Raw genomic sequence first — 23,780 nt, 5'->3', positions numbered from 1 at the left:
CTACAATTAAAAATATATGATCGAGAAATCATTGGGGACATCTTTTTGCTTTTGATGAGTAATAACTTAGCGGAATGCACACAAACAACTATAATCTAGCCAAGCATTAGATTTAAGATTAGTTGCACATTATGGCTGCTAATTCAGACAACTAACAAAAAATTAGTCACTCAGTACAATACATAATACAAAGTATGAAGTAAATTTTCAAAGCTTACCTAGCAAGAAAAAAGGAACTAGATTTCCAAACCAAGATATGTCCCACAATAGTTATCACTTGTGCTCTTCTCCAACTTGTTTACAACAAAAACATTTTGACTTCCAAATTAAAGAAATAACCTTATCCATGACTACAAATGCTAAGCACATAAATCTGCCATGGTCCAAGTATTTCACTCATTTATCCAAAATCTACAAAAACCAACTACATAAAGCATAATTAACAAATTTCTTAGTTAAACCTAGGTCATCTCATTTGGAAAATTCATATATGACATACCAACTTTCTGCACTCATCAAAAAATTTCAACTACTTTTTACAGGGATTAATATTTTTTTTCCCTTCACTAATAGGTTTTCTGTGTCTCAGTTCAGGATTTCATAAATAGTTCCTTCACTCCTAGTCCATAACAATGTATCATGATATTCAATAAACCAATTAACTCCAAATATCCTTCCTCTGAGGCATGGCGGAAAGTGATTAAGGGGGGTCAACCTAGTTTTCAAAGACACCTATAAACCCCCAATTTGGAGCACTGTAGACTTGTACTCCAATATATTCTCATAGTTTGCAATTTAAACCTTAATCATTTCCTTGAAAAACTTTTAGTCTCATACCAATTTTAAAAAAAAAACGAATTAACAAATATAAATATCATAACAGACATAAGAGAAACAAGAAAATTATTACAAGTTGATAAGACGACTGTTTAGAGCTTTGCATTCTTCAATAACTTCGTCCTCATCTAGAAGCTCTTCCAAAGTGAATTCTTCCTTATCCAAAATTGCCTCCACTTATAAAATGGATATGATAACAAAGAATAAAAAAATAAAGCTTCAACTTGTTACATAACAATCAATACATCAACAAACATTAATTTATGTCTACAAGATTGTAACATAAACACCAGCTAACTAGAAATGGGTTTCTATTTCATTCAAAGTGAAAAAGAGATAGTAATTACATGGAAAGCCTATTTTGCGAAAAATCAAGAAAAGCGATAACAATCGTTGGTTACAACTATTAATTACAATTTGTGTATGAAGAATTCAATTCGAATAATAAATATTCAATTAATTAGAATAAACCAAACAAACGAGTAAAAGAATAGAATATTACAGGTGAGGCAGTGAGGGAGGACGTGTGCCAAAACATCTTGGAAAGGTAAAATGAGCAACATCACCTTCAAATCTCTCTCTCTCTGAGTGAATAAACCTTCAAATTTTTTTTGACCGTGCCGGAGGAGAGGAGGAAGAAGATTTTTTTTTGGTATGAATATGAGTTGGTGGCAGTAAAGAAAATAAGGGGGTGGGAGGGGTTTTCCAATTTTTAGGGTTGGAATCCAATAATTAGAAAGGCCCGCGAGAAAATTTGGTTGAATTATAACATCCCTCCCTAATAAAAAGACCATCAGCGACGCCATTGTCGTAGCAACGAAGGTAAAGAGATAAAAACTTTATTTATTATTTTACCAAAATAATTAATCAGGCCTATTGGTCACACAAAAAGGCATGACAATAAATAAGTTTAACTAAGGCTGATGCAGACAGAACACAAAACTATTAGGGATGCCTACATGCGTCACAATAGATATCTTTTACCAACAAATTTTGAGCGCTGCAAAAGAGTGCGCTGCAACTGAACCTTTCTATTGTAGTGAATGTTGAATTTTTGTAATTGTTTTTTGCCAATATTAGAGATTTTCAAATGAATTGAAATTTTGTAGAGATGATCTTAATATTGAGTATATCATATCCACACAAAAATAGGTTTAAATTCATTTTGTAGGTAAAATTTTACTTATGTACTTATTTTAAAGTTAACTTAAATAGCTACTTTTAAGAAAAATACTATATATATATATATATATATATATTTCAAATGAGGTTTTTTATTGTCTTTTTTCTTCATTTATATCGGATTTTATCCTACCCGAAATCCGAGCCCGATTAGTGCCTGAAATATAGAATTATAATAGAATTTGGTCATACTTCTCAACGAAATACCCGACTCAAATCTGACCAGTTGAGAACCGATTTAGATCTGGATAACCCAATACTAGTTCAAAACCCGAAAAATCCGATTCGGACTGGGTCGTGTACCCGTTTGGACATCCTAATTGACACCATTCATTTTCACCTCAAATATTTCCATTTCCTCAATGTGATTACATTATATTAGCCACTTCTACCACCATTTCTCTTGGTTGCAGTGCATGTCTTAAGTTCTTAACACTGTCAAAAGTTTCATTTTCTGTCAATTCTAAGACACGGCGGATGTGTTCCTGTGAAAACTCGTTGATTGCTAACTAAATAGAGTTTTAATGTGTCTCCGTTTCTCAAACACGCCTAACGTATCATCTGACAGTGTTATCGTTAGGCCTCCAGCTACCCTGATATCCTCATAGGAATGAGGGTCCGCAGACCGTTGGATGTGTGATCATGAGAGAGAGATGAGAGGATGTTGCATTTTCAGACCGTTGGATGTACGTTGTGGACCTTATCCTTACGAGGACAACCTCGTTATTGTTAGATAGGAATGGACCACCTTATTTAATGGGAATGTTTACCACCCATTTGCAAATGGCCTGAATTGGACAGCTATATGGATTTGGGATTTAAAGAGACTTTGTACTCTAGATGTGTTATTTGTTCGTCATTTCTTATAAATATTAACAACAATATTATCATGCATATTGCTATTTTTAACCAGAATTTTGTATATACTCCCAGAGGGAAGCTCGACAATGAAAAACTGGTGTGCACCCAACCCTGTCGTCAATGAGGCAACACTCTACAACCCCTATAGGCCTGTGGATCACTCTTTATTATTACTTCACCCCAGGTCCCAGCACTCTAGCAGCATTCTATAAACACCAGATGATCTGGTTGCCATGCGCTGATCAAGTTGGCAAGTTGGCTTCCAAGGGAATTTTTGTCTGCCTGCCTACAGACCCTACATAGTAATGCAGTGGCAATCCTAGAAGAATGTTTGCGGGATTACGAACAAACCCAAAACATTACAGTGGTTGACAGGAGCTAAGTAAGAGGTCAATCATAAAGTAAAATCAAATCGAACATCTAGTAAATAACTTGACAGGGAACTACAAATATTAAACCTAAACAGGTTCTCGAGAGTTTAAAGATAGTAAATTCAGTACTAGTACTACATTGCTAGTTATGTCTGACGCACAGAACATCAGACATTACTAGTACTACATTGCTGATCAGCGGGGTGCTTCACCACACAGAACACTTGTTGGCGAAGAGCTTGAAGCAGATTGTTGAAAAGCCTCTGCAAGAGGGCCGCCCGTTGAACTCATTCGATGGTTTCCCCATCCAGCTCCTCCATTCAATCTGTTGTGTTCTCTGGCTATGTTTCCTCCCAGGGAACTTGGCCCATCCGTATATCCTGTCGACAGTTTCAGCGAGAAGTCTGATGGTGGATTCTCTTCCCCTGGAATGGAAATAGATAAGCATGTTGTGGAGCTTTCTGGATCAGCGTTAATGTTAATACCATTTGGCTCCTGTTCGTATCTTGGCCAGTCATTGAAGAAATGCTGGAGGGTCTGGGCACTTTCAGCTTCCTTTTCACTTGAAAGCTCGTTGCATTCGTTCTCCAAAAGTTCTTTTTCCTGTTTAACTTCTGAGTATGATCTACAGAAATAACAAGCACCAAAAGAGAAACACAACGTCAACAAAGGTTTGTCGTGTAACATAAAGCATTTTCATGGAACAAGTCAACAAACAGTAGCAAGAACAATTGCCTTAATAAATAAACTTCTGCTTACACATAAAAGAAGTTCATTTCAATTGCAAAGATTAGAGTGGCAACTGTGAGGTGGTGAAAAGACATTCTTTTAACAAATTTTGAAATAACATATGAAACACACATGTTCCGCTGTGTCGAATATTATTCCAAACGGGACCATATGAACTAACCGTACCTCTTCATTTCATTCTTTCAATTGCCGTAAGATCAACTAACTTGAGTTTCTTTGTATAAATAAATCAAAAGCAAATGCGAGACTAATTTTATGGATGGTGAGCACAACCGGAATATAAGTTCAAGAGCCAAGTCATGCTACAGAAGTATAGAGGTACTGTGAGCAGATCTAGGTTACATGGACACGCCATATTTTGAAAAAAATCTATGTCGGATACGTATTCACGTGTCCGTGTCTGTATCCGTGTCGGACACACACGGACACATATTGTATTTAATTTACCTCGAATTTCTGATTTACCATCTAATTTAATAAATTTATAATTATTAAAAAATTAATTAATTATTCCTATCCGTGTCCCCGTGTCGATCTTCAACTGCTCGCCGTATCCGACACCCCGTATCCGTGTCGGACACCGACACGCGTGCCCGTGTCAATGTAACCTAGGAGCAGATGCAAAAGAGACGGGTAGTATATACAACTTTGTTCATTTCCAGACTTATCAAAGAGTGGGTGTAGTGTGCTATTGTCACTGTATCTTTAACTGGTACAAAATACTTTTTATTACCTATTGTCTCACATTAGACAATTCCCTTCCGAGGGCAAAGAATACTTGAAACAGCTGCAATATTGCAATAACCTCTAATACATTTGCCCACCAGATTCTATTGGAATCCAGGTGGAGTAACTTCATCATTTAGGTCACAATATTTGGCAACTAAGTGCATTCTTCATAGAAGGAGATTGAAAGGCTACTATTCCACAAAGAAACCAGCCACTCCTTTTGTTTAGATTCAAGAAAATAACCCATTGTTGAAAAAGCGAAGTGGTGCATTGAACAAGTCATCCGGAAAGCCCTTAATATTTTTTCTTTACACAAGTTAGACAATATTACAACCAATAAAATGTTTTCTCCCAAACCACTTGTATACCACTAAACAAGTAACATTGTCAGTTTGTTGAGAACTTGAAGGATTTCTTTCAATGGTTCAAATCCCAGTTAATCAGGTATTTAAAACATGATAAAGTGATAAACCACTGAAACACAAAAAAAAATAAATAAATAAATAAAAAAAGCTACTAGGAGTAAGTAAGAGTACCTTATGTTAAGTGGAGAGGGTGTTGGCACAGAAGTTGCAATTCTTAGGGCACCATTGGCTATAGGCTGAGTGGAGGTTTCCACAGGCTTTCTTGAACGGTTGCGACCTCTATGCATGTGACGGTCGCAGTACTTTTGACAGGGCACCACATCCTTTGAACACCTCCATTTCTTACCATCCGTTCTTCGGCATCTACCTGGCTCTGGATCAATTGGATTTGTACCCCAGTACCCGCTTCGCAACACTACAGAATTTTGTTGAAATCAACATTTATAAGATGTCTAGATTATGAAACTCCATGACAATAAGGAATCTGTGGTAGACTGTGGAGAGGATAACTACTACATATTCATGATAATCACATTTCAGCAACATTTTAGTCATTGAGCAGACCACCTTAAAGAGTAGATAACAGAGAGAAAAGATTTAATTTAAAAAGTTAAAACAAGACATCTAAAGAAAGCAGAATCATAAGGAACCAGTAAAAGATCAAAGCATATCCCAAAGATAACATATTAATAAAAATGGAATATATCCTAAAGATTATGTATTAATCGAGTGAGCGGAGCGAACGATCTTGGTAGGGGGGGGGGACAAAAACCAAGTTGGTTGGTTTCTGTCTGTCTGTCTTCAACTTGTCTCTCATTTTTTTCTTCGCCCCCAATACCCTTTCTCCTTCACCCATCTCTCTCTCCCCCGCATCACCCAACTCTCTCACCCCACCCCCACCCCCCCCCCCCCCCCCCCCAGCTCCGCTCACTCCCCCACTGCCCCGCAGTATGCTAGTAGAAATACGGAATACCTCAAGTCTATATATGAAACAAAGGCATATATATCTCAAATTAATATATGAAATATCTCTTTTTACTGGTAGAAAAGTATGTATGCCTTCTGATATCTGGTCAAGGAAGTAAAACATGTCCCAAAAGCAAGATACAGAGAAATAAAGGAACAAGGAACAAGAAACAAGAAACACTTAGCAGTATACATATTGAGAAATTTGAAATTAGAGCTCTGTTAAACATCAACTAACTACAGCCCAATGATACAAGTAAGAATCCAAGAAACAAACAACACCCAAGAAGATCAAAGGATATATCACTTGAAATTGCTCTTATCAGACAGCTAAAATATATAAAAGGTAAAACTGTTGAAGAACCAAAAAATAAAGAAAGCATACCCCCCCTAGTTAATGATCATTTTCTTTTAATAAGAGCAAATGAAATGTGAAAAATCAAGGGAGGAACCGAAACTTACTAGTTGGTTGAAAATGCTGATGAAGAGGGTGATGGAGATAGCATGCAGGCTTGTTATAAGGAAGGCTTCTTTTAACTGATTCAATAAGTTGAGCAGGAACAGATGCCCCCGCCAACATATACTTAAAAATCAAAGCCTGAAGTTCAAGCTCATGCCACTGAGCTAAGCTGAAAAATACTCTCGACTCTAAATGGAAACAAAAAAACAGTGTTAAAGGATAAAGTGAAAACTGGAAAAAAAAGCAAAAAGATAAACTTGGGAAAACTAAAAAGGAAAAGTAAAGAAATCTTACTAAGATTACTTGTTGGAGTTGTAGTTGAATCTGAAAATGCTGACAAGCTGTTCACCCTGGCGTTGTTGTCAGGTAGAAACAAGGGAAGAGCAGATGGCTGTTGATGGGGAACTTCATAGACAAGTCTTGGTAAATTTGAAGGCCACAGATATTGCTCTGACTGATACTGGTCATGCTTCAGATTGTATTGGTAAGCCATAGCAAACACTGTTAGAGACAGAGTTACCAAAAAAAACAGTGTTAGCGAGAGAGAGAGAGTTTAACTTGGATTAAGAGAAGTTCTGACCTTCTGATGCAGTAAGTAAGAAAAGAGGGGTTTGTCAGAAGCTATAGTTTTATGACATCTATGTAGTATGCAGTAGTGCGACATCTATATAGTATGCAGTAGTCAGTAGTGCACTGGGTTTTGTCTGACATGGAAACCTGCAAAGTTTGTGGTATTTGGCCACTTACGTAAAAAACACTCTGACACTCTGACAAGACAGTTGTGACAGAAAAACTAATAAAAGAAGAGAGAAATGCAGTTTTCCTTTCTCTGGTCTTTTGCTGTGCTTTGGGAAATGAAACAAAGGCAACTCTACTATCAACCTACAAAGTTATTATCTTTCTTGTATTAGAGCATTCCCATCTCAACGGATTCGACTATAATTCACATCACGGCTCCACTGGGACAGTATTTTTTTTCTATTTTTCACCATTTTTATGAAAAACAAAGTGAGGCTATAAAATGCAAAGGTAAATATTAATTTCGGACGGAATGTTGGATTTTGTCTACACATAAAAATCAAAAAAACGTTCCGAACGGAATGAAATATTCTATCTGAAATTATAAAAAAACTAAAAAAAAAAACGCGAGGTCTAAAAAAAAAACCTATTTTTTTTTTAAAAAAACACACACATGAGACGAAATCCAACATTTCGTCCGAAATTTACAACTCAACCACTATCTCAGTTGAAGATTTCACTTTTGTTTTGACTTGGAAAAATAGTCACCACCATATTCACCTTTGCATTGGGCAAAAGTTTTAAACAAAAAAGAGATAAATAAAGTTACAAACCCACCGTATCCACCTGTATTGGGAATGCTCTTATAGAACAATAAGGTAGATTAACAGTATTTTGGTGTACGTTCCATAAATACTTTGATAATTTTACTATTTAATTTTTTTTTAAAAAAATTGTGTGGGTAAAATCGTTATTTTTCATTTTAAAAATATATTTTTATCAACATTATAGACTATATTTACTGTTCATTTTTCATAGTTTTTTTTAATAGGCCCTACAAGAAACTAATTAACCAATAAAAAATATAAGTTGGATCCAAGTCCCAATAACCAACCTTACTAACTCATCACTTATCAACTGATATATATATATATATATATCACTCACTGTAGTCATATTCTAGCCACATTGTAAACGAATCCAAGCAAAATCGTAGACTTATTAAAAGTTAAATTTTTGTAGATATAATCTCCCCATCCACCATAGAGAACATACTCACAATATATATATAGTCGATAAATTTATTCTATATATTACTTAATTAAAATTATAGAGTTTAATGCATCTCTTACAAGAATAAGAGCATCTTCAATGATGCTTTATAATATTAGGTGTTGAGTAGGAAACTCAAATGTTCCACACCAACCCATGCTTTCTATCAAATGGGCAACTCACCACATTTTATTTTGGGGGTCAAATATAATTTTTGATTTGTCTTATGAAGTGTTACTTTATACTAGTTGCCCATCCAGCCCATGTTTGGCACATGTACAAATAACAAATTTAATTACCTTTTTAAATAATTTTTAAAATTTAATGATGGTGTTTATTTGATAAATTTTAATATTAAACAATATTATAGAGTGTGATGCATTGGTGTAGATATACTTCAAATAACATCATCTTTTAAGTGAATGATGTCATTTTGTACTCTAAATGAACTTATTGCATTGAAGATGCTATAATAGATGATGATAATAGATGATGGAACATACTTTATATCTTTAATACGCAATGCCCAATTAGCTAGCTCATGAGCCTCATCATTTTGATTTCGAGGAACCCAGCTTAAAAATATAGGAAATACTACTATTTATGGTTTGCAAGGTGACTGCAATCACATTTTTCATCTTCCAGTTGGCTTCTCCTGGATTTATGAGTGTTGTGATAATTCCACGGTTGTCCCCTATCAGCTGCACAGCTATCCTCCTCTCCCTAGCTGCTAGTAGATCTCCAAGTTAAGTTCTGCTGCTATGTACTTTGCATCTTAAGGTGCTTGTGTTATGATCTCCTTATAAGCTGTTGCTACTATTCTTCCCTCTACATCCCTTAGCACTGCTTTAGCTGCTTCTTCATGAGAATTCATGTCTAAAGAGGCACCAAAGAACACTTTAGTCCATCTAAAGTTTTTTTGAGCATCTCTTAAGGTAATAGGGAAGCTCACAAGGCGTAAGTCAACATTAGGGAAATTGGAGAACAAATCAGAGAAGGGCCTGGTATTCGTGTGTGGGTACTGATGTGTGTTACTAGTGATCCTAGCAAATGAACTTGAGTTGGGGTTTAGATTACTCCCTGTTTCAAAAGATCTATCCCAGGTTGCCCATATTGGTGTTATCTTGTTTAGAAGTTTTGTTCTTGATGGCTATGCTACTTCAAAATTACATTCATTTCTCAACATCCAAATGCCATGTAATAGTATGCAAGCATATCTGCCCATCCTAATTGAGTGTTCATCTATGTTTTCACACCACATCATTATTTCATCCACCCACCTTCTAGTACTCCAATTGTATTGATCAACCCTGATGGCTATCATGGAGCTGAACCAGATTGTCCTTATCCACTCACACTCAGAGAACATATGTCTACTAGTTTATGCCCTAGCTGCACAAGAGGTGCATGTGAAATTACCCTCAATATGTCTACTGAAAAGGACATCCCCAGTTGGTAGCATTCCCATATATAGTTTCCGTATGAAGTTATGACAATACCCAACTAGCTTTGATTTCCATATTTATTAGTTTATTTATTTTTTGTAATATTTAGAGGGTTAATTAGTTAAAGCAAACCCACACCGGTTACATTGAAGGACCCTAGTCCGAAGGCTCATCAATCCCGAAAGGACACTAGCCCAAATGATCATCAACCCTGAAGGGAACCTAGCCCAAAGGCTCTTGTTGATGCGTCATTTTGAGTAGACCCAACCGCCTCCACCTTGTCTATGAAGACTTGTTTTCACTCTTTGGTCCACATATCGTAGTAGCATCATATCACTAGTTCAAAGGCTCACCTGGCCCAAAGGCCCATCACATAATTACACAAGAAAGAAATCTCAATTAACCAACATTTGGTGGGATTCGAACTTGCAACATCTCCCATAAAGAGAGGGGTACACAACCAATTGAGCTAGAAACTCTTATATTTGATTTCCATACTTTGTTCATTGTAACCTGTTAATAATCTAAACTTTGTGTTTGCCATTAAGAGTTAGGATCAATCATTTTAGAATCATTTCCAAGAAGCTGAAATTTCAAAATTTCACCAACTTTGTGATATATTGGATTTTCAAGCTTCCTGACGAATTCAAAGAATATTTTGCCCAATAGATTGAGTTGGTGACTCATCTATTAATTTTGTGACAGGAAAATCAAGTCATGCTTGATTTTTTGAGAATATGTACCTTGATTGTATACGACTGATCCCTCTTTTTTTGGGCGTGAAGTTTGTACATGTTGGTGGGCAAGCTAATTGGCTGCAGATGCTCTGTCTAAGTGAGCTCTCATATTTTGTGTAAATGAGGAAATCCACCGACTTGATGCTGAGTTAAATCAGATTTTGACCGCTGCTGACATAATGGGGAGGGCTTTCCCCATATCTGTACAACGCACTAGTGTTTTTCTTAATAGAAATTAGTGTTAAAAAAAACATTGTGTAATAAGTTGAATCCATTAAGAAAAATAATCCAAATGGGCCTTGTGAGGGAGTGATATTCTCATTCAGGAATATCAGACACGTGTCCAACATAACAGAAATACCATACCGACCTCATGCCCTCGTCCTCCGAACTGGCTTCAGAGCGACTCACACCATCAGCTTAAGCACACGATCTATGAGATCTCTCCAAAGTAGCTCAACTCACACATCCTCATGCAGAATGTTCCATCTGATGACATCATCCATCTTCTAGATGCAATCATTACCAAAGTCATACTTGCACAATCCATTACCGCAAAATACGAACCACTGTAACCACTCCCCATCATTACATTACATAATTCCTACCAACACCATTCATACACTCCTTTTTAATCTCAACCCTACATCTCTGTTTGTCAGCACACGTGTTGCATAGATCTTCATGATCAGCAACTATAAATACCCTCTACATGAACTACGCCAGACTTGATTCTACTCTCCCCCCAGAAGTGAGAGATAGATACGTAGGCAGTTCGCTCAAAACGAACTCGGTCTTTCCCATCAAATATCCCCATCTCCTCCACTTTATCACAAGTTGTAAAGCCTATACTAAATAACACATTTACATTAGCGCCGTTTGTAGTCTCGATTTCTTGAGAAACCACTTTACATAAACACAAACCCTCAAGCCCACAAAGCATGGCAAGCCTTGAAGCTTAAATCCAGAGCTTAATTAGCAAGTCAATTAGGTACAATGAACGAGCACATCACCCTACTTAGGCAGGAAAATGTTGCATTACGAGCACAAGTGGACACACAAAATCCACCTGGTGCCATAGCAGAGGACGGTATCAACAAAGTTAATCAGCAGATTAACGAACTGTCGCAGAGAATCAATCAGAGTGCAATCAAGAAAGATGTCACTCAGATCGTTCAGAAGATGCTAAAGATGTACCAGGTGTCCCCTTTCACTGCTGAGGTACTTGGTAAACCCTCTCCTTCAAATTTCATCCAGCCACATTTTGCAATGTATGGTGGCAGCACATTCCCCGATCAACACGTGGCTCACTACATTCAGAGCCTCGTACTTTATAATGCCCAGGAGTTCGACCATCTCCACTGCCGTTTGTTTCCTGCTAGCCTGAAAGATGGCGCTCTCGATTGGTTCTTTTAACTCGAGCCAGACTCGATAAAGAACTTTGAGAATTTTACTGATCTATTCGCTAGCTAGTACGTCCACAACATGCGTAAAAAAGCAGATCTAGATTCACTTTTCCAGCTCTCACTAGGCGAAGATGAAACCATCCGCGCCTTCTTAGGTCGGTTCAAAACCGAACTGCTATGCATGGAAAGTGGCCTCAAAGAGTCATTTATCACATTGGCATTCACCAACGCCTGCCATGTGCGCAACACAGCGCTCTCCAGATCGCTCTTGAAAGAACGTCCAGAAACTTTGTCTGAGTTGTATGCTCGAGTAGACAAATATATCAAGTTACAAGAAGGCCTGAAACATCAAGGCCTCACCGAAGACCAAGAAGTGGCAGCGATCTCTGATGATGCCCACCTACAAAAAAATGACCTAGACAACAAGGACAGAAGTATGGAAACAGAACACCCAACAGCCGCGAGTTCGTTGTACTCACCCGATCTCCCAGTTACATACTAGAGAAGATCAGGAAAGCTGCATATTACCGACCTGAGGTGCCGCAGCGAGAGGATCGACCAGGCAAGCCTTACTGTGCCTTCCATAGAGCAAAGTGTCATGACACCAACGAGTGCTGGGGGCTCAAGCACTACCTCCAAGACCTCGTCGAATCAGGACATATCATGCATTATACTAATATCGCTGATGGTGACCTGCGCCACAAACTCATGACTCGCAGAGAGCGTAGTAGATCTCCAGCTCGTCATAATGTTCAAACTTGCTCTCATAGCAGAGGACATCCCAGCAACCGCTCCCATCATGACCGCATTCAGCACTCATCAGACAGAGATAACGGCAGGACGATTAACATGATCACGTTCCAGGATGATTCTGTTACATCCAATAGAGAAAAAATGAGATGTGAAGGCGCTCTCCAAGAAGTCTACCAGTTCTCCTCTTAGGCAACACCTGTCCCACACAGTTCAGGTCGCAGTTCAGGCAACATAACTTTCATGGGGGCCGACCTCAACAAGGTTTGCCTCCCTCATAATGATGCCCTAGTTGTCCACATCAAAATTAGCGACTGGACAATTAAACGTGTCCTGGTAGACCTAAGTAGTTCATGTGACATTTTGTTCTATCAGACCATCAAAGAGATGAACCTGCCCAGATCGGTCTTCATAGATCCAATCGCCCCTCTCTATGGATTCAATGGGTCTCGAGCTGATCCAATGGGAGACATCATACTTCCTGTCTTCGTTGGATCCAAAGAAGACAAATTCAGCATCAATACGCGTTTCAGCATTTTCTGGATGTCAGCTCGTCCTATAATGTCATCCTAGGACATCGCTGGATCCATCAAGTGCAAGCAATACCATTAACACTCCATCAAGTACTTCGCTTTCCTGGCCCCAGAGGTATGATGGAGCTTCGCAGCAACCAGCTCAAGGCTTACCACTGCAATCAGATCCTCTCAGCGAACAAACCCGCTGGGGCTTCCATCCGAACCAAAAGCGCCCTCACCAACACCACGATGGCCAAGGACTTAATTGATGAGGTCAAACCTAAAGCGCCAACAGAGAGCACTGGGGGTTGTGTCAAAACAGTCACTCCACCAGTCTGGACCCCAGAGGTCACCCCAGCCCCTGTTACTCCATCAGTCAGGACCCCAGAGGTCGCATCAGCCCCTGTTGTCGTGACCACAGAGGTCGCATCAGCCCCTGTTGTCATAACCACAGAGGTTGCACCAACTCCAGTTGCCAAGACCTCCATTCCGGAGATCGACAAAGCATCACCCGCGACCAACTCCATAGAGGTCGCTTCAGATTCTAAAGCAGCAGTCCAAACAGAAGAAAAGGAGTGAGTGAACCTAGGGACAGAAGATGATCCCAAGTTTGTCTATGTGGGGGCTAACCTTGACCTCTCAAGGCACAGCTTGTAAACTTTTTATCATTGAATAAAAACGTTTTTGCTTGATCGTACATTGATGTACATGGTATAGATCCTAGTATCGCACGTCATAATTTAAATGTCAACCCCAATGCTAGGCCAGTCCGTCAACGACCTAGGAAGTTATCCCTGAGATTTCAAAAAGCAATTAATGATGAGGTCGATAAACTCAAAAAAGTAGGCTTCATCAGAAAGGTAGACTACCCAAAGTGGATCGCTAACATAGTAGCAGTCCCTAAAAAGAATGGTACAGTTCGCCTTTGCATAGACTTCACCAATCTCAACCAAGAAACACCTAAGGATAGTTTTCCCTTGCCAAGAATCGACCGACTCGTGGACTAGACCTATGGCCACGAACTCCTGTCATTTATGGATGCATACAATGACTACAACCAGATCCCACTTGCAGAAGAAGACCAAGAGAAAACCTCATTCATCACAGAACAAGGGATCTACTGCTACAACGTCCTCCCGTTCGGCCTCAAGAACACTGGACGAACTCCTGTCATTTATGGATGCATACAATGACTACAACTAGATCCCACTTGCAGAAAAAGACCAAGAGAAAACCTCATTCATCACAGAACAAGGGATCTACTGCTACAACGTCCTCCCGTTCGGCCTCAAGAACGGAGCGACCTACCAACAGCTCGTTATTAACATATTCTAGGACATGTTAGGGGACACCATAGAAGTCTATATAGACGACATGGTGGTCAAGAGCAAGAAAGCAGTTGATCACCTCACTCACCTCAAGCAAGCATTTTCCAGATTACACCGAACTCAGATGAAGCTGAATCCCGAAAAATGCCTTTTTGGAGCATCCTCAAGGAAATTTCTTGGGTATCAAGTATCACAACGAGGAATTGAGGCCAATCCAGACCAGATTCGAGCGTTCTTGGAAATGCCCGATCCAAAGACAAAGAAGTAAATACATAAACTATCAGGAATGGTGGCAGCTCTCAACCGATTCCGGTAGCTTCTCAAAAAAGGGGAACAATTCTCATGGAGCGACCAATGCCAGCAAGCGTTCTCTACTCTAAAAGAGTACCTGACAACACCACATATCCTGGCAAAACCAACAGATGGTGAAACATTGGGGATCTACCTCGCGGTCTCCGACTTTGCTATCAATTCAGTTCTCTTCAAAGAAGACCAAGGATCAGAAAAGCCGATCTACTTCACAAGCAAGACGCTAACTCCAGCTGAAAAGAACTACTCTTACATTGAAAAGCAGTACTCGCATTGCTGTACTCTGCAAGAAAGTTCAGGTCTTATTTTCAAGCACATCCACTCAAAGTACTCACCGACCTCCCACTGAAGAAGATCCTTCTTAAAGACAACAAGACAACTCGTATGGCTGTATGGGCAGAAGAACTCGATGAACATCACATCGAGTTCGTCCCGCGCACTTCTCAGAAAGGACAGGTCGTTGCTGACTTTCTAGCAGACTTTCCTGTCGACGACCTGAATTGGGAGCCAGAAACAAATATCACATCCACCAAACAGCCAGACAAGTCAGCCTAGTCACTTTTTGTGGATGGTTCTAGCAATCCTGGAGGAAGCGGAATCGGAGCCGTCCTAGTGTCACCAGATGGCACTATGGTTGAGAAATCAGTTCACATCAATTTTGTGACCTCTAGCAATGATACGGAGTACGAAACTCTAATTATGGGACTTAGAACGGTACTACAGCTCGGTGTCCAAGTGCTAAAAGTCTTTAGTAACTCACAATTGATTGTTCACCAGATTGCTAAAGAGTATACTACCCATGAAGGTAACCTTTCTAAATACCTTCAAGTTATTTATCAATTACTTCCTTCTTTTAATACAGTCTCCATACACCACTTCTTGCTTGACGAGAATCGCCACGCAAACAGTTTAGCCTATTTGGCTACTCAGACATCGAACTGCACCCCTAGACAATTACTCATTAAAGTAATTGACCGACCTGCTTATCAAGCTGATCACATCCTGGAAATCAGTGACCTGTGCCCACTCCCTGACATTCAGATGAGTCAAACATGGATGCAACCCATCATAGAGTACATCTAACATGGTACAACCCTAGAAGACCGTACCAAAGCCAGACAAGTTCAATATCAGGCACGTCGCTACTGCCTAGTCAACAACAAACTATTTAGAAAGTCTATTGGTGGACCTCACTTGAGGCGCATAAGCCCAGAACAAGGTTAGTTGATTTTTGTAGAAATCTATGAGGGCAAATGCGGGAACCATGCTGGAGGTCGCTCCTTGGCTCACAAAGTGATCTCCCAAGGGTACTTCGATCTAGCCACGAATGCAAGTCGATGCCAAAAAGTACGTACTTAAATGCATCAAATGCCAGAATTTTGGCCACAACATCATCTAGCCAGCTCGCGAGTTAATCAACATCGGCATCCTTTGGCCATTTAACATGTGGGGCTTGGATATCATGGGACCATTCATCCCGCAAAAAAGCACTGGCTTTAGGTTCGTTTTGGCCGCAACTGATTACTTCACTAAGTGGGTCGAAGCGATCCCTTTAGCTCATGTCAAAGAATCACACAACAAAAACTTCATCTGGACACACATCATTACTAGATTTGGTTTACCTCACACACTGGTGATCGACAATGGCTCCCAGTTCAAGGGAAAAACAGTCAAGGAGTTTTTGGCAAAGTGGAAGATCGTTCATGCATTTTCCATTCCCCAGTACGCCCAAAGCAATGGCCAAGTAGAGGCCAGCAACAAAGTAATTCTGAAAAATTTGAAGAAGAAGATTGAAAATAACAAAAGCCAATGGCCGAATCATTTGGAGAACATCTTATGGGCTCACCGAACTACAGCTCGCTCTAGCACAGGCGAGTCACCATTTTCACCATGCTATGGCACGGAGGCCGTTATTCCTACTGAACTGACAGTCACAACGACTCGGTCCGAGATCGTCGAATCAGGACAGAACGACTCCATTCTTGCTAGAGAGGTCGACTTACTTAAAGAACACCGCGACCTCACAGCCATCAGAGTAGCAGCTTATCATCATACTCTAAATAAGTCATACAATAAGTGAGTTAATCCTTGATCTTTTCAACCTGGTGACCTAGTTCTGAAAAAGACTCAAGAGGACTCCAAACTGGCACCAACATGGGAAGGCCTTTACATAGTGGAACGAGTCGTCAGCAATAGAGCATACTAGATCAAGACCCAAGAGGGGAAAGCATTACCACGTCCTTGGAATACTTATTTGTTAAAGAAATTTTATCAATAAAAGTGTAATGTGTTGGAACCCATACTCTTATGTACTGCAAATCTATGTATACTTTACTTATGGATATTATTACAACATGCTTCGTTCAAGGTCACCAACAGACGCGGAGCTCACTATGAATGAGCCACCAGCGTATGCAAACCAAAAACATTCTCATGAGTTCAAACGTTCCCAAACACGCTTTCTTAAGCTAACACGCTCACTTGAGCCAACAGGCTCCATAGCCTCTCCAGTTCTTACTAGTTGATGACCTACAACTCTAGGATCAACTCAGCAAGAACGCTCTCTACGAGCAACACGCTTTCGTAAGCTAACACACTCACTTGAGCTAACAGGCTCCAAAGCCTCTCCAGTTCTTACTAGTTGATGACCTACAACTCTAGGATCAACTCAGCGAGAATGCTCTCTACGAGCAACACACTTTCTTAAGCTACCACGCTCACTTGAGTTTATAGGCTTCTTAGCCTCTATAGTTCTTACTAGTTGATGACCTATAACTCTAGGATCAACTCAGCGAGAACGCTTTCTACGAGCAACACACTTTCTTAAGCTACCACGCTCACTCGAGCTCATAGGCTCCTTAGCTTCTATAGTTCTTACTAGTTGATGACCTACAACTCTAGGCTCAACTCAGAGAGAACGCTCTCCGCAAGCAACATGCTTTCGTAAGCTAACACACTCACTTGACCTCCCAGGCTTCTTATCCCCTACATTTCGTATCTATTGTAGACCTACAACTTTAGGCTGCAACGACGAAATGACAAAATATACATACATGCACTTGGACATAAGCAAAATAGATGCATTCCATAACATCCACAATTCGAATTGCCTGAACAAATTCAGGAAACCAGTTCATAAATCCACCGATCTGCTGGGTCTACCCAGAAATTTAGATCGGTCTGATTACAAAATTTTGAAACTATCGAACTGCCACTCACATGGAAACCAGTTAGTTCTGTATCTTTGTAACAATAAAGAAAGGCGGACTGCCCAGGCAAGCCTAGGACACCAGTTCTATTGTTATGCAATCTCTTACAAAACAAAAAACAGACAGAGCAGTCAAAATACTTCATAACTTACACCTAAGACGAAGATATACAGTAGCCATAGTCAAGCATCAGCAATAATGTGTTTATCATCAACAGGAGCGGCATTGGTTGAAGGAGCGTTACTCGCATCTCTTGGTACGATAGGTGCAACTGTACCCAGCCCCACAATCCCGCTCCTCTTTTAGCTGAAAGTACGTCTCCTCCAGCATGACATATTCTCCACAAACTCAGTCATATACGCCCTGCGCCTTTCGAGCAATGACCTGACAATGCTTAGCGTATTCAGTCACGACAGCCAGCTTCTCTCGCAAGTCAATTATCGAGCTGACTAGCACCGACCTCTCATCTAAAGCGTCCTAATGTTTTTTCATCATAGCCTTCAGTTTCTTCTTATCATTCCCCCATGTAGCACGCATGCTCACCAGCTCCTCCTTGGCCTTGCTCATATCACTTTTGCCATTGTGGCATACTTCAACTTATCATACCTAGCAAGAAACTACAAATAGAACATCAAAGTTATATTCGCCAACAAAACAACAAGAAACCAGATCAGATGAAAAGCAACAATGGTACAAGCACTAACCTGAGAAACCCTAGCTTGCGTTTTTGCTGGAGGAGAAACAAAAAATGACTTTTCGGATTTCCAGATTTGGTTTTATACAGCCGACCCGTCAGTTCCCGATGCATATCATGATTACACCCTATACCCTATACGACACGCCCCTACAGAGCTATCTTTTCAAAATCCCAGAAAATGAGGCAGTGATTTCACTATTCGCAATTGCTCAGATTTTCCCACGTGCCAACTGCCATCTCATATCAGTTCGTCATACAACACGAACTAACCTCAGTAGCATGGTTGATATTTCCGTTCACATCGGTTCGCTTCCTCACTCATGCTCAACACGAGCCACCGTTTTCTCTCAGCAGATCGCTCCGATGTATAACACGACCTACTAAGAGGGGGCTATGTGAAGGAGTGGTATTCTCATTCAGGAATATCAGGCATGTGTCCAGCATAACAAAAATACCATACCGACCTCATGCCCTCATCCTCCGAACTGGCTTCAGAGCAACTCACACCATCAGCTCAAGCACACAATCTACGAGATCGCTCCAAAGTAGCTCAACTCGCACATCCTCACGCAGAACGTTCCATATGATGACATTATCCTTCTTCTAGATGCAATCATTACCAAAGTCATACTTACACAATCCATTACCGCAAAATACGAACCAATGTAACCACTCTCCATCATTACATAATTCCTACCAACACCATTCATTCACTCCTTCTCAATCTCAACCCTACATCTGTGTTTGTCAGCACACGTGTTGCATGGATCCTCATAATCAGGAACTATAAATACCTCCTACATGAACTACGCCAGACCTGATTCTACTTTCCCCCCAGAAGTGAGAGATAGATACGTAGGCAGTTCACTAAAAACGAACTCAGTCTTTCCCATCAAATATCCCCATCTCCTCCACTTAATCACAAGTTGTAAAACCTATACTACATAACACCTTTACAGGCCTTAGAGCATGTTAAATGAACCCATGCTAGCCTAATGTTCGTTATTTACACTTTTACCTGCATTTCTATCATCACCATTGTTAAGAGACAACCAACAACCTAGCAAGCTCTTCCTTTGGTAAATAAATATCAGAGTTAGATCTAGATAATTCACAATATTCAGATTTCTCCATATCTACAATGACTTGGAGGGTTGGAAAAAGAGGAGCGGCCAGCTTATGCTATACCCTCTATTTATTGCTAATTTTTTTCCAGATACCACTTAGTCTTATTGTCATTATTATAAGTAGCTAGATTGTAGGCCCGTGCATACGCACCGGCTGTTTTGAAAACATTTAGATTTTTTTTAGAAAATTAGGACTACCGTTTTAGTCGCTAACCCATTTTAATTTTCTAACAAATTGTTTTAGATAAAGTTTTAATTAAATTTTAAAAATCCGTTTTTCAATTGGGAGAGAGATCATGTTTTAATAGGAAAATAATTTCCGTTTTAATTAGATATGCTAAATTTTCTCTTTTCAATACGGAAGGAATTCTCATTTTAATAGGAGAATGAGTCCGGCTTTAATTAGAAGTGTTAGAATTTGTTTTAATAGGAGATGAATTCCTGTTGTAAAAAAAAAAAATTCTCGTTTTTCAAATAAGAGAGAAATTCTCGTTTTAATAAAAGATGATGTGGAATTTTAATAGAGCTCGAAAAATACCCCTAGTAGGAGCTTTAATATTAAGACTAGAAAGTAGACCCGTGCATACGCACCGGCTCTTTTAAAAATTTGCTCAACAATCATAACAAATCGTGATTTCTATTTTCATCGCTAACCTGTTTTAATTTCCTAATAAATTGTTTTAATCAAATCTTAAAAATCCATTTTAATTTCTTAACAAATTGTTTTAATTAAGTTTTAAAAACCCGTGTTTTTTAATTGGGGGAGGAATCCCATTTTAATTTGGAAATAAATAGTTTTTATGCTACTATTTGAGTTTTGGTTTTAAAAGAAAAGGAGATTCCCGTTTGAAGTTGGATTCTAAAAATAAAAGAGTTTCCCATTTTAAGTTAACTATTAAGTTGATGATGTGGAATTTTAATAGAGTTCGAAAAATATCCTTTGTGGAGCTTTAATATTAAGATACTAGCATGTAGGCCCGTGCATACGCACCAGCTCTTTTGAAAATATTTAGATTTTTTTTAGAAAATTGGGACTACCATTTTAGTCACTAACCCGTTTTAATTTTCTAACAAATTCTTTTTAATGAAGTTTTAAAAACTCGTTTTTTCAATTGGGAGAGACATTATGTTTTAATATGAGAAAGATTCCCGCTTTAATTAAAAGTGCTAGAATTTGTTTTAATAGGAGAATAATTTCCGTTATAATAGGAGAGGAATTCCCATTGTAAAAAAGAATTTCCGTTTTCAAATAGAAGAGAAATTTATGTTTTAATAGGAGATGACGTGGAATTTTAATAGAACTCGAAAAATACCCCTTGTGGGAGCTTTAATATTAAGACTAGCTTGTAGGCCCGTGCATACGCACTGGCTCTTTTGAAAACATTTAGATTTTTTTTAGAAAATTGGGACTACCGTTTTAGTCACTAACCAGTTTTAATTTTCTAATAAATTCTTTTAAATGGAGTTTTAATTAAATTTTGAAAACCCATTTTCAATTGGGAGAGAGATTCTGTTTGAATAGGAGAATAATTCCCGTTTTAATTAGATATGCTAGATTTTCTCTTTTCAATAGGGGAGGAATTCCCATTTTAATAGGAGAATAATTCCCGCTTTAATTAGAAGTGTTATAATTTGTTTTAATAAGATAGGAATTTATGTTATAATATGAGATGAATTCCCGTTTTAATAAAAGATGACGTGGAATTTTAATAGAGCTCGAAAAATACCCATTGTGGAAGCTTTAATATTAAGACTAGAAAGTAGACCCGTGCATACGCACCGGCTCTTTTAAAAATTTGCTCAACAATCATAACAAATCGTGATTCCTGTTTTTGTCGCTAATCTATTTTAATTTCCTAACAAATTGTTTTAATCAAGTCTTAAAAACCTGTTTTAATTTCTTAACAAATTGTTTTAATTATGTTTTAAAAACCCGTGTTTTTTAATTGGGGGAGGGATACCATTTTAATTTGGAAATAAAGAGTTTTTATACTACTATTTGAGTTTTGGTTTTAAAAGGAAAGGAGATTCCTGTTTAAAGTTGGATTCTAAAAGGAAAAAAAGTTTTCCATTTTAAGTTAACTATTAAGTTGATGATGTGGAATTTTAATAGAGCTCGAAAAATATCTCTTGTCGGAGCTTTAATATTAAGACTAGCTTGTAGACCTGTGCATACACACCGGCTCTTTTGAAAACATTTATATTTTTTTTTTCTAACCCGTTGACTATCGTTTTAGTTGCTAACCCGTTTTAAGTTTTTAACAAATTGTTTTAAATTAAGTTTTAATTAAGTTTTAAAACCCATTTTTTCAATTGGAAAAGAGATTTTGTTTTAATAGGAGAAGGACTCCCGCTTTAATTAGAAGTGTTTGAATTTGTTTTAATAGGGTAAGAATTCTCGTTATAATAGAAGAAAAATTCCCGTTTTAATAGGAGATGACGTGAAATTTTGTGGGAGCTCAAAAAATATCCCTTGTAAGAGCTTTAATATTAAGATATAGATATAGATATGACCAACTCGAACAATAGAATATTATGATGGTCTTTGATCTCACTCTTTTCTCGTGAGGTCAATAAATTCTTAGTTATTAAGCTGTGTATAACCGGAAATTATTCTTCTTAGAAGTTTTTCACTTACAAGACTAGGACCATGCCAATGACCAAATACAACTCATAAATCCATAAATTAATTAGCTTTTTTTTTTTTTTTTCGATAATCCATAAATTAATTAGCTAGTTTACGAATGAGATCTCTCCCTTATATACAAAAATACAATCATGAGAGGCAAAAAATATATCTTGCACCCATACAAATATCTAAGGTTTCTAGATCACTTCACAGCTTTCTCAGAATTTTGAATATACTTTTACATCCTTCTAGCCTACTCAACTAATCAAGGATGTTCCATCGCCTGATGGCAGGCTATTGAGCCAGTCCTCTATCAGTTGTTAACTTGTTACTACTTGACATTCCTAACAGAAAAGATGAGTGCATTAGTTCTGAAGTTTCATTGCAATTTAGTTTTGATTAGAGATTCTGTAAGCTGTAGCCACATACCGAACAAAATGATCTAATTGCAATTTAGTTTCAAATGATCCAACCACTTTGTATTTGTGGAAATTCAATTCAACCTCAAAATTATAATTGTGAAGAAAAAAATATGGAAAGGGTTGCTAGCACAGTTCCAATATTTTGAATGGAAGCTTCCACTAAATGTTGGCTTCCTAGCGGTTTGAGGTTGCAAAGCGTATTGACTTATTGTACTTGGATTCGAACTAAAGACTGTGCTGTAAGTTGTTTTGTGTGAAGCACACAACCTGATCCTTATCTAGAAACCCTTCGTTCTGGCTTCATACGCCGCTGATACCATCAGTTTCATTCTGGGCTTCCAGTTCTGGCTCTTTCTGAATTGTTTTGGATCTTTTTGTCTCTCTTCTTCTCTGGTCCTGTGGAAACTGTTAGCATCCGTCTTTTTCTGCATGTATTCTTGTACTTTTTGCCCGGATGCGTTCTTTGCCTTCTTGTGGTAGTTTCAAGTCCAGTACAATGAGTTCATTGTGGGTCAAAAGGAAGTTGGGAAGTCTAGTTTGTTATGCAGCGAGAGCTCTTTCACCATTTTTACCTATTGGATTCTTCGGTTTATAGAATGCGTGTTTTTCCATGTTCACGAACATTGGAACAAAATCTAGGGGCAACACTAAAGGTATTCTAATAGAGTTTCTCTGACAAATGGCACAAACAAACAACAATGCAAGAACAATTACCTCTAGCAAAACGTAGCACTGGAACAATTCTTGCATCAAATCAGTACTATATATAATTATATCCGGTATACGAACTAGTCTAATCCTGTTTCTTCCCTGATATAATTCACGTTTCTTATGCTGCCTAACAGAAACATTCGTTGTCAGACAGCCATATTAGAATGGTAAAATTTGGAATTT

General features: G+C 38.5%; 1 protein-coding gene across 1 annotated transcript; it reads right to left on the bottom strand.

Annotated features, from left to right (window-relative positions):
* Positions 1-3,272: 3,272 nt before the first annotated feature.
* Positions 3,273-7,394, bottom strand: LOC147489005 (growth-regulating factor 3-like). Its single transcript, XM_086574925.1, has 5 exons — positions 7,102-7,394; positions 6,816-7,022; positions 6,524-6,709; positions 5,267-5,510; positions 3,273-3,876 (listed from the first exon to the last, which is right to left on the bottom strand). The coding sequence occupies exons 2-5, from the start codon at positions 7,012-7,014 to the stop codon at positions 3,447-3,449; spliced, it is 1,059 nt and encodes a 352-aa protein (XP_086431051.1). The 5' UTR covers positions 7,015-7,022; positions 7,102-7,394; the 3' UTR covers positions 3,273-3,446.
* Between the last annotated feature and the right edge of the window lie 16,386 nt (positions 7,395-23,780).

Source organism: Coptis chinensis, chromosome 7 (assembly GCF_015680905.1).
Source record: "Coptis chinensis isolate HL-2020 chromosome 7, ASM1568090v1, whole genome shotgun sequence".
Lineage (NCBI taxonomy): Eukaryota > Viridiplantae > Streptophyta > Magnoliopsida > Ranunculales > Ranunculaceae > Coptis > Coptis chinensis.
Note: the sequence above shows the minus strand (reverse complement) of the source record. Positions and strands in the feature narration are given on the sequence as shown.

Coding starts and splice junctions, on each gene's coding strand:
- LOC147489005 (XM_086574925.1), bottom strand. CDS start 7,014: ATGGCTTACCAATACAATCTGAAGCATGACCAGTATCAGTCAGAGCAA. Junction 6,710..6,815: donor AACTCCAACAAGTAATCTTA/GTAAGATTTCTT, acceptor GTTTCCATTTAG/AGTCGAGAGTATTTTTCAGC. Junction 5,511..6,523: donor TCAGCATTTTCAACCAACTA/GTAAGTTTCGGT, acceptor AAAATTCTGTAG/TGTTGCGAAGCGGGTACTGG.